This window comes from Salvelinus fontinalis, chromosome 3 (assembly GCF_029448725.1).
Source record: "Salvelinus fontinalis isolate EN_2023a chromosome 3, ASM2944872v1, whole genome shotgun sequence".
Lineage (NCBI taxonomy): Eukaryota > Metazoa > Chordata > Actinopteri > Salmoniformes > Salmonidae > Salvelinus > Salvelinus fontinalis.
In genome coordinates, this window is record NC_074667.1 from 37900567 (window position 1) to 37912565 (window position 11999).

Here is an 11999-nt window from a genome sequence, read left to right on the forward strand (position 1 = left end):
CAGGCGTGGTGGCTCCTTGCTGTCCCCAGTCCGCCTGGCCTTGCTGCTGTTCCGGTTTCAGCTGTTCTGCCTGCGGTTATGGAACCGCCACCTGTCCCAGACCTGTTGTTTTTCAACTCTTAATGATCGGCTATGAAAAGCCAACTGAATATTATTCATGATTATTATTTGACCATGCTTGTCACTTATGAACATTTTTGAACATCTTGGCATAGTTCTGTTATAATCTCCACCCGGCACAGCCAGAAGAGGACTGGCCACCCCTCATAGCCTGGTTCCTCTCTAGGTTTCTTCCTAGGTTTTGGCCTTTCTAGGGAGTTTTTCCTAGCCACCGTGCTTCTACACCTGCATTCTAGCTGTTTGGGGTTTTAGGCTGGGTCTCTGTACAGCACTTCGAGATATTAGCTGATGTACGAAGGGCTATATAAAATAAACTTGATTGATAGTGTCCTTAGTTTAGGCCTCATAGAATTTTGTTTTAGCTCTGTATCTCATAATAGTTTAGGTTGAGTTCGAGGGTGAGAAGAGCTGATTGTGTATCTGTTCTTAAGAGAACACTTTCTCGCCCTACTGTGATTGTCATATGCTTCTTCTATAATAATAATAGCTTTAAAAGCTTAGCAGCCCTTTGGATTGTGTTACTGTGGTTCTGGCTGTCAATGTGGCTTACGGGCGTTGTAATCTTCTGGGGTTTAAGCTTTATAATAAAACATACAAACCCAAGATAGAGGGGGGATCCTCTGTGTCCATGGCAACCCTGCGCATGTGGTGTCCAAGTCCCCCTCCACCCCGAAGCTGTAGTGTGTGTGTGTGTGTGTGTGTGTGTGTGTGTGTGTGTGTGTGTGTGTGTGTGTGTGTGTGTGTGTGTGTGTGTGTGTGTGTGTGTGTGTGTGTGTTTGTTTGTGTGGGGTGATCATCAGTGCCATCCCTCAGGCAAGACTGTCTGACTATAATCCCCAATGGGCCGTGCCAGCAGGTGATCTGTCTGTCTGGGGGTGGAGGAGGGGGAAGCAGGTCTCTTCATCTATTATTACAGTGGTTCCCAAACTTTTTATAGTCCCGTACCCCTTCAAACATTCAACCTCCAGCTGTTTACCCCCTCTAGCACCAGGGTCAGGGCACTCTCAAACTCAGGCGAGAAAAAAAACTCACCCGAATGTATAGCCTCATTGGAAAATATAAATGGACTGTTTGAAAATGTGAAGAAAAATTTATTAAATGTGAACCCCAGTTTGGGAATACCTGTATTATTATATGTGCCATACATGTAGCATTCTCCATGCCATGCACTGTCTGAGACTGCTAATGCTAAATTATGCTATAGGCCTACAACACTAAACTAATGCCATGTTGGCCTATAATTCACACTGTAAAGTACTGAAAAGACGGTATAATGTAAAGACAACTAGTGCGGTATAAACATTAGCTAACGCTAACAGGCACAGTAGGCTCATTGACGTGAGGGTAAGGGATCTGCAGATTAACTCAGTGTACTGCCGCAGAATCGACTCAGCTCCATAATTCAGAGTACATCAGTGAACTGGGCTCATGGCTAACATCTCTTTCTCTCTGTCTTGGCGTACACATCACGGACAAACTGAAATGGTCCACCCACACAGACAGAGTGGTGAAGAAGGCGCAACAGCGTCTCTTCAACCTCAGGAGGCTGAATTTTTTTTTTCTTGTCACCTAAAACCCTCACAAACTTTTACAGATGCACAATTGAGAGCATCCTGTCGGGCAGTATCACCACCTGGTATGGCAACTGCACCGCCCACAACCGCAGGGCTCTCCAGAGGGTGGTGCGGTCTGCACAACACATCACCAGGGGCAAACTACCTGCCCTCCAGGACACCTATAGCACCCTGTCACAGGAAGGCCAAAATGATAATCAAGGACAACAACCTGATCACCCCGCTACCATCCAGAAGGCGAGGTCAGTACAGGTGCATCAAAGCTGGGACCGAGAGACTTAAAAATAGCTTCTATTGCAAGGCCATCAGACTGCTAAACAGCAATCACTAACACAGAGAGGCTGCTGCCTACATACAGACTTGAAATCATTGGACACTTTAATAAATAGATCCCTAGTCACTTTATTAATGGCACTTTAATAATGATGTTTACATATCTTGCATTACTCATCCCATATATATATATACAGTGGGGAGAACAAGTATTTGATACACTGCCGATTTTGCAGCTTTTCCTACTTACAAAGCATGTAGAGGTCTGTCATTTTTATCATAGGTACACTTCAACTGTGAGAGACGGAATCTAAAACAAAAATCCAGAAAATCGCTGCAGGATTTTAATCCATGACGGCGTAGTGTGTTACTAATGGTTTTCTTTGAGACTGTGGTCCCAGCTCTCTTCAGGTCATTGACCAGGTCCTGCCGTGTAGTTCTGGGCTGATCCCTCACCTTCCTCATGATCATTGATGCCTCACGAGGTGAGATCTTGCATGGAGCCCCAGACCGAGGGTGATTGACCGTCATCTTGAACTTCTTCCATTTTCTAATAATTGCGCCAACAGTTGTTGCCTTCTCACCAAGCTGCTTATCTATTGTCCTGTAGCCCATCCCAGCCTTGTGCAGGTCTACAATTGTATCCCTGATGTCCTTACACAGCTCTCTGGTCTTGGCCATTGTGGAGAGGTTGGAGTCTGTTTGATTGAGTGTGTGGACAGGTGTCTTTTATACAGGTAACGAGTTCAAACAGGTGCAGTTAATACAGGTAATGAGTGGAGAACAGGAGGGCTTCTTAAAGAAAAACTAACAGGTCTGTGAGAGCCGGAATTCTTACTGGTTGGTAGGTGATCAAATACTTATGTCATGCAATAAAATGCTAATTAATTACTTAAACATCATACAATGTGATTTTCTGGATTTTTGTTTCAGATCTCTCACAGTTGAAGTGCACCTATGATAAAAAATTACAGACCTCTACATGCTTTGTAAGTAGGAAAACCTGCAAAATCGGCAGTGTATCAAATACTTGTTCTCCCCACTGTATATGTACATATTCTTATTCCATCCCATTACTTAGATTTGTGTGTATTAGCTAGTTGTTGTGGAATTGTTAGATTACTTGTTAGATATTGCTGTCGGAACTAGAAGCACAAGCATTTCGCTACACTCGCAATAACATCTGCTAACCATGTGTATGTGACCAATAAAATTTGATTTGTCTCAGTCTCTATCTGTGTCTGTCTCTCTGAGCTTTATTGGCATGGGAAACATATGTTTACATTGCCAAAGCAAGTGAAATAGACGATAAACAAAAAACATTTACAGTAAACATTACACTCACAAAATTTCAAATGTCATATTATGCCTATATACAGTGTTGTAACGATGTGCAAATAAATAAACATAAATATTGGTTGTAGCTACAATGGTGTTTGTTCCTCACTGGTTGCCCTTTTCTTGTGGCAACATGTCACAAATCTTGATGCTATGATGGCTAGGACAAATAACTTCTAATAAATCCATGTATTCCCAAACTAGGGTGCAATGCCGTCAAGGATACGCCAAATAAAAATGTGACTGACATTTTTTTTTTTGTCTTCACATTTTCAAACTGTCCATTTATATTTTCCAACGGGGCTATACATTTGGTGAGGTTTTTTTCTCGCCTGAGTAGCCTCGTTTCACCGGCAAAATTAAATTAAACTATCTAGTATTCAGCGAAATAACAACACAATGTCAAATACAGGTAGCCTTGTCAAATAATGAACATCCAATCACATTAACCGTTACTTTTTAGCGGGAATTCCACTGACCGATTTAGCCAAACGTAGCTGTTGCTCATGTTGGTATCTGTACTGAAGGCGCAAAAGCCATGACGGGGAGACATAGTGGAGTGGTAACGCGTGTGCAAGCAGTTGCTCCTGACGCCACTTGGATACACTGCAGCATCCACCGAGAGGCTATAGCTGCCAAGGGAATGCCTGACAGCTTGAAAGACGTTTTGGACACTACAGTGAAAATGGTTAACTTTGTTAAAGCAAGGCCCCTGAACTCTCATGTATTTTCTGCACTATGCAATGATATGGGCAGCGACCATGTAACGCTTTTACAACATACAGAAGTGCACTGGTTATCAAGGGGCAAAATATTTACACTTTTTTTAAATTGAGAGACGAGCTTAAAGTTTTCTTTACTGACCATCATTTTCACTTGTCTGACCACTTGCATGATGATGAGTTTCCCACACGACTGGCCTATCTGGGTGATGTTTTTTCTCACCTGAATGATCCGAATCTAGGATTACAAGGACTCTCCGCAACTATATTCAATGTGCGGGAAAAAATTTAGGCTATGATTAAGAAGTTGGAGCTCCTCTCTGTCTGCATTAACAAGGACAACACACACACATCATTGTATGATATTTTGTGTGCAAATGAACTCGAACTTACGGACAATGTCAAATGTGATATAGTGAAGCAACTGAGTGAGTTGGGTGTGCAGGTACTTTCCCGAAACGGATGACACAAACAACTGGAATCGTTATCCCTTTCATGCCCTGCCTCCAGTCCACTTACCGATATCTGAACAAGAGAGCCTCATCGAAATTGCAACAAGCGGTTCTGTGAAATTGTAATTTAATCAGAAGCCACTGACAGATTTCTGGTTTGGGCTGCGCTCAGAGTATCCTGCCTTGGCAAATCGCGCTGTTAAGACACTGGTGCCCTTTGCAACCACGTACCTATGTGAGAGTGAATTCTCGGCCCTCACTAGCATGAAAACTAAATACAGGCACAGACTGTGTGTGGAAAATGATTTAAGACTGAGACTCTCCAATACAACCCAACATTGCAGGGTTATGAGCATCCTTTCAAGCACACCCTTCTCATTAACCTGTGGTGAGTTATTCACAATTTTCGATGAACAAGTAAGGTTTTATATGTAAGATGGTTAAATAAAGAGCAAAATTATTGATTATTATTACACTACATTCAAAAGTTTGGGGTCACTTAGAAATGTCCTTGTTTTTGAAAGAAAAGCAAATTTTTTGTCCATTAAAATAACATCAGATTGATCAGAAATACAGTGTAGACATTGTTAATGTTGTAAATTATTATTGTAGCTGGAAACGGCAGATTTTTTATGGAATATCTACATAGGCATACAGAGCCCATCTTTAGCAACCATCACTACTGTGTTCCAATGGCATGTTGTGTTAGCTAATCCAAGTTTATCATTTTAAACGGCTAATTGATCATTAGAAAATCCTTTTGCAATTATGTTAGTACAGCTGAAAACTGTTGTTCTGATTAAAGAAGCCATAAAACTGGCCTTCTTTAGACTAGTAGAGTATGTGGAGCATCAGCATTTGTGGGTTCAATTACAGGCTCAAAATGGCTAGAAACAAAGACCTTTCTTCTGAAACTCATCAGTCTATTCTTGTTCTGAGAAATGAAGACTATTCGATGTGAGAAATTGCCAAGAAACTGAAGATGTTGTACAACGCTGTGTACTACTCCCTTCACAGAACAGCGTAAACTGGCTCTAACCAGAATAGAAAGAGGAGTGGGAGGCCCCGGTGCACAACTGAGCAAGAGGACAATTACATTAGAGTGTCTAGTTTGAGAAACAGATGCCTCACAAGTCCTCAACTGGCAGCTTCATTAAATAGTATCTGCAAAACACCAGTCTCAACGTCAACAGTGAAGAGGCAACTCCGGGATGCTGGCCTTCTTGGCAGAGTTACAAAGAAAAAGCCATATCTCAGACTGGCCAATAAAAATAAAAGATTAACAACACAGACACTGGACAGAGAGGAACTCTCTGAGAGAGTGTTGAGCGTGAGGTGCATGCTATTATGTAACACAAATGCTTCATTTCCAAAACGGACAACTTCTCTGGACATTTCTGCAGATGTCTCTGCCAATATCAGACTGTTTTTCTACAATATCTGCCACACTCTGAATCTGTGCTTCCTTCTCTATTGGTCATTACTGACCTTTAACTATGGTCAGAGATCAGTGCACAGCTCCTCAGTTACAGTTAATGAGCTTTTCAATGGATAGGCTGAAGCCTCTTCCTGCCCTGTGTGTGTCTGTGGTCAACACACTGTGAGGACACTGACGCAAAAGCTACACTTTGGCTACAATCCTCAACGTGCACATACACACATACATACACATACACATACACATAGTCCCCATTCTACACTGCCTTGTTTATGGTGATGAAGTGCAAGGGTAGGAAGGAGAGAAAGGCTGAGAAAGGAGAGAGCCATAGAGAAAGCAGATCAGATGTAGAGATAGACAGAGAGAGGGAATGAGCGACAGAGCCATGGATAGACAGTGGGAGAGAGAGGGTTAAGCGAGATAGAAAACAAGTGACCGAGCGTCAGAGAGAGAGAGAGGATAAGTGAGATATAGATAGAATGAGTGACCAAGAATGTAAGCAACAGAGAGCACGAGAGAGAGAGAGAGTGAGAGTGAGAGAGTGAGCGAGATAGAGAGATCCCCAGCAGCAGTACTGGCCCACTGTGACTCAGAGGGCTAAATGAGCCAGGCGTGTTGCCTCCTGATGCTCTGTGACCTAGATTGGGAGACGCAGACACGACCGTAATCTCTCTTTCTCTCTCCCCCAACTCCAACTGTCTCTCTCTCTCTCTCTCTCTCTTTTTCTCCCCCTCTCCACTCAGCACGGAACAGGCTGCTGTGCTGAAAAACCTGCCTCTCCTCCACACACACACGACTGGACAAACACTCACAAGTCACTATAGTCCACACTGAGACAGAGACAGGACTCAGAGAAAAGCCAAAGGGAATCCCATTCACTCAGCTCTTATCAGAGCACTACACCACACTATACACACAGACCTTGGAGACCAGGCAGGAGAAACAAAAACCAGGCAAAGGGGCACACGTGTGTGTGTGTGTGTGTGTGTGTGTGTGTGTGTGTGTGTGTGTGTGTGTGTGTGTGTGTGTGTGTGTGTGTGTGTGTGTGTGTGTGTGTGTGTGTGTGTGTGTGTGTGTGTGTGTGTGTGTGTGTGTGTGTGAAGTAGTCATATTTACAGTAACTGTACAGCTAGCTCACTTTCACACACACATACAGTTCATTTGAGCAGCTTAAAACACATAAAGGGTTGTGGTTGAGCGTTTTGAATTCCAGCCGAGCTCCAGCCAGCATGGCTTTGATCCTCTCAATGGCTACCATTGTGTCCCCACAGTCACCGGGGTTAGAGCTGAGTGTAGGGGAGACCTTAAAGGGATATTTCAGGATTTTGGCAATGAGGCCCTTTATCTACTTCCCAGTGTCAGATGAATACCATTTTCATGTCTCTGTGTCCAGTGTAAAGGAAGTAAGATGTAGTTTCGCAAGCCAGTGCTAACTAGCGTTAGCGCAACAACTGGAAGTCTATAGGTATCTGCGAAGTATCCCTTTAATACGCACACACGTACATGCACGCGTACACGCACACACGCATGCGCACGCACATAATCCACCATCACTGCAATGGTGCATATTTCCTATATTTGTTGCCATGGGAGTCCCGTCTTTGGAACAGAGTGACAACAATGGGCTGATTGTTAGAAATGTAAAGGATATGCATGAGAAACATTAAGAAGACTCCGGATAGACTGCTACTACTCTATATAAATGGAAATGTACTGGCAGTTCATTAAAATAGATTATGTGTTTTGGTGCATAATACTGATAAAGTACTTCCCAAAACATAGATAGTAGAGAGTAGGCTATGTGCTTACAGCAACAACTTTGATTTTTTTTTATTCTATTGTGTTATTGACTGTACGTTTGTTTATCCCATGTGTAACTGTGTTGTTTGTGTCGCACTGCTTTGCTTTATCTTTGCCAGGTCGCAGTTGTAAATGAGAACTTGTTCTCAACTGGCCTACCTGGTTAAATAAAGGTGGGTGGGGGGAAGACTGTTGGATATAGAGTACACCATGTCGTCCTCCCTTCGCAACTGTGACAGAGACTTTCAGTTGACCCCCGCACTGGGGGTTTTGAGTTTCTATTGAGTTGTTGTGCTACTGAAGCCTTTACTGAATCCTGTCCCAACTGATCCAATTCATTTACTGTATGATACTAGCTACAGTTAAACTACAACCACCAGCAGGCTGATGGAACTACAAACATGGCTATTCCCGTCTGGCCATCTGGTCATAGCTCAGTGTGGCTGGAATAATGAGACAGGCTTCTCTTTGTGGTGAATCAATCGTTGGGTGTTAAGTGCTGCTGGGGCTCAAAATGGATTATGTGTGTGAGTGGAGTCAGTGGACAAGCTGAGGGCTACAGGGCTGATGGGCGGGAATAAACAAACACCTCAAACTTGAGCCATAACACCACAACAACAGGCCATTTCAATACTCATCATTCATTCAAGTACTATGTATCCTAATAAACATGTAACTAGGCTACATTTTAATAAGCCTACACTGTCTGTTAACTACAGAGATTGTCAAGGGATAGGCCTACACGTGGAGCTGGTAGGTCTTATCAGGGGTAGTTAACTACTGCTCTAAATGTCTGAGGACAACAGACCAATAAGCATACAGCAGGCTGGCATTTACAGTTGAGTAGTAGTTGTATAGGCCTACTACTACTGCCGAGCTCTTCAGTCACTAAAGCAAAAACCCCCTATCAACAAAAATCCCACAACCAATGTATGCCACACAACGACACTCTCAAACATTTACACTCGATTTGCACACACAGCAGAAAACTAGAGACAGTCTGTTTATGCAGTACATCTGTTTATACAGCATGCCATTATTATTAATAGATAGGTACTCCAGTCTGTTTTCTCTCTCTCCATCTGTGTGTGTGATCCTAAGGAGAGCAGCACTACTCCGAACCCTCACTAACCAAACTGTTAATTGCTGTCTATTATTAAACGATACCACAAGTAGAAGTGAGTTCACCCACCGTTTGTAACAGTGAATTAAGGCTTCTCCATCACTCAGACTTTTTCAGAAGTGCCCTGTGACATATTAAACAGCCCAATCTAATTGATTTGATTAATGTAAAATAGATTTCACACATCTTTTTGAGCAGACTGGTCTCAGTAACAGCTAGACGCAACATAGTAAACGTAAATCTGGGACACTCAAATTAGTATGATATGTTACATTTGGTATGGTTACATAAGATAGGTTACTTAAGGCAAAAACGGAAAGAGGGTGGTTGGTCGGGGTGAATGGGTTGGCCTATAACATGAACGTCTAGCAACCAAAAGGTTGCGTGTTCGGATCTCATCACGGACAACTTTAGCATTTTAGATAATTAGCAACTTTGCAACTACTTACTACTTTTGAGCTACTTTGCAACTACTTAGCATGCTAGTTAACCCTAACCCCTAGAGCTAGCTAACGTTAATGTTAGCTACCTAGCTAACATATTGTACATTTTGTAATTCGTAACATATCGTACATTGCGTTTCGAAACACATCGTACGAATTGCAATTCGTAACACATCGTACGAATTGCAATTCGTAACATATCATACGAAATGGATGATGGACATCCACAAATGAATAGATACCATACGAAACATAACATATACTAAATGGAGTGTCTCGGATTTACATACAGACTAATACGAAATGCTCTGAGACCATGTTGTTTTGAGGGAGTTGTTTTGATTAGTTTGTAACCACTGAGAGGCCATCTTTGTGGCTGTATCCCAGGGGGGCTGTGTTTGATGATGTGCACAGGCTATTTGATTCTACTATGATTCTCTTGTTAGGCTAATGTCCTCACTTTGAGACGTTTCAGAAAGCAACTATTGAATGATTATTACAGGTGAGTAGTGACAAAAGTAACTTTTTTAGTCTCAAATAAAACAAATTTTGAAATTATACTCAGCAGATTTGATGGAAAATCACAAGTGCCAGGGCCCACAACCAAAGGTCTGGTGGTGGCAGAATAGTATGGAGGCCTTGGAAAATTACTGAAAACTTTTCTCCACACCTGGTCTTCCGTTTCAGTTTCAGTCATCCAACTGTGTCTGGATGAGACCTGGACAGTCGGAATCCATGATGACTCCATGGAGCCATGAGTTTCAGCGGTAAGCTGTGAAGAGCTCAATAGGCACAGTGTGAAACTGTACTATTATTCAATGTTCACACAGTGGGGAGAGAGGGGAGCAGATTCAGGGAGAGAATTGACTTCAGTAAGTCAGTCACCAATGGTAACTCTACTCCTCCATCACATACGTTCTCTCTCCTTCCTCTCCAAAGTTGAAACATTACATTACTCATGCACCTCGGGGTGCTTTGAACCGCATGGCACAGATCCAGCAATACTGTGATTCACCCACCAAGGAGACTTGCATAACACCATATTATTTATTTTTTATTTTTAGCATTGCCATTTGTCAAAACAAGGCAAACGCTGCATTCCCACATTAACAAGAGAGCTTAGCAGTCGACAGCCTTGTAGGTCTATGGAACGTGCAGCATAATTTCAACAGCACTATCGCTTGAGAAACAGACACAATAACTATGTGATGAGGAAGAGAGCCTTGACCTCATTTCTGACAGGAGGAAAACCTCTGATCTCCTTTTTGATACTGTAAATTACATGAAGGCAATTTTTATCCTAGCTACTAGGGAAAAATGCACTGACTCTGCAAAGCAAATTGGAAGATTGTGTTAATGTTGAGAGCTATGGTTACTTCTGATGGTAAGTATTATGTAAAGTATAAATAAACAAAAAACCTTATTAAAAAACATCCAGTCATAAACTATAGTATCATACAGTTAATACATCAAAAGCCTTATCCAGTAAAATAGCCATCTCTCTATATCCTCATTGCTCAAAAACAACTATGCCGTTATAGGCGAAAATAATAATGATGGTATTTTGATTACATTAACTATAGTAGCTAATCAAATGAAAATAGGTCAGTGTTTTTATCCTCCTCGGCAACATAGCAGGGGGAGGGAGTCGTGCTTGCCCGGTTATAGACTGCAGTTCTCACCACTGACAGCAGACGGGTGATTGTTATTGTTTTTATCTGGGACGCAACACCTATTTATCTTTCCCCCATCTAAAATCCTTACCTTCGGACAGTTCCAAATCCAACTCCGCCAATTGGTCCTTGACCTCTTTCGGTAGTGCCAACATATCCACGCCTCGGTCCGCCATCGTTGCAAGAATAAAACGTAGAATGTTAAGAAATTAAAAGTGGTGACAAGTTCCTGAGTCAACGAGAAAAGGAAAAATCAAGACTGTACTCCATCCTTTCGACTCCCTAACACCGCCATAACTGTGAGCAATGAACAACTCACCAAAGGAATCTGTCACATGACCATGTCTGATGTTAATGGTTGTGACTGGCGCATGAAATCATTAGACCGCCTGCTCCCCCTGGCGTTACTGTATGGCAGGGATCATCAACTTGATTCAGCCATCAACTATATTTGAGCGGTTGGTGGGGGCCGGGAACATAATTACAAATCATTTGTAGACTGCAAATTGCCAGCAATAAGCCCAAATAGATATTTGACTAAAACAATAATTTCAAACATTGCTTACATTTGTATACAATCACGTGTCTCTCTATTATGCGTGGGAAAACTTGAGGTTCAGATTTCTTAAATTAAAATCACTGGAGCTGATTTCCTGGTGTTTTTACAGTCTTTTATGTCAGACTATGAATATTCAAAAAAACTTGGGGTGCCAAATAAAACCACCCACATTTCAAATTCGGCCGCCAGTTGGTGAATCCCGCTGTATGGAAAATGAATGTTTAAGAGCATTTCACACACCACTGACTGAACACACACTGGGCTACTGATTATGAAACTATGGTCCATAATATCGGTCAGTCAACTATTGCAATTTCATGACAAGATGAACATCCTAACATCACACAAATTATGTCTGGAATACAATTTTAGAGGCTAATTCTAACTTCCAGTCAATTTTCACTTAGTCATGCATTCATGTCAGTGGGAGACTTGGTGAAAAATCCATTTAGTGGAAGTTAGGATTCTCCCCTTATGGTCTATA

At 42.1% G+C, this 11999-nt stretch overlaps 1 protein-coding gene across 4 annotated transcripts in view; it reads right to left on the reverse strand.

Moving 5' to 3' along the window:
- The window catches only part of LOC129847042 (disco-interacting protein 2 homolog B-A-like), a 107298-nt gene extending 96016 nt beyond the window's left edge, over window positions 1–11282 (reverse strand). For all 4 annotated transcript variants that reach the window (XM_055914840.1, XM_055914831.1, XM_055914825.1 and 1 more), the window contains exon 1: window positions 11048–11282. In XM_055914840.1, coding sequence (XP_055770815.1) covers window positions 11048–11132 — 85 coding nt within the window. In that variant the 5' untranslated portion in view covers window positions 11133–11282. The remainder of the gene's footprint in view (window positions 1–11047) is intronic.
- Window positions 11283–11999: the final 717 nt, after the last annotated feature.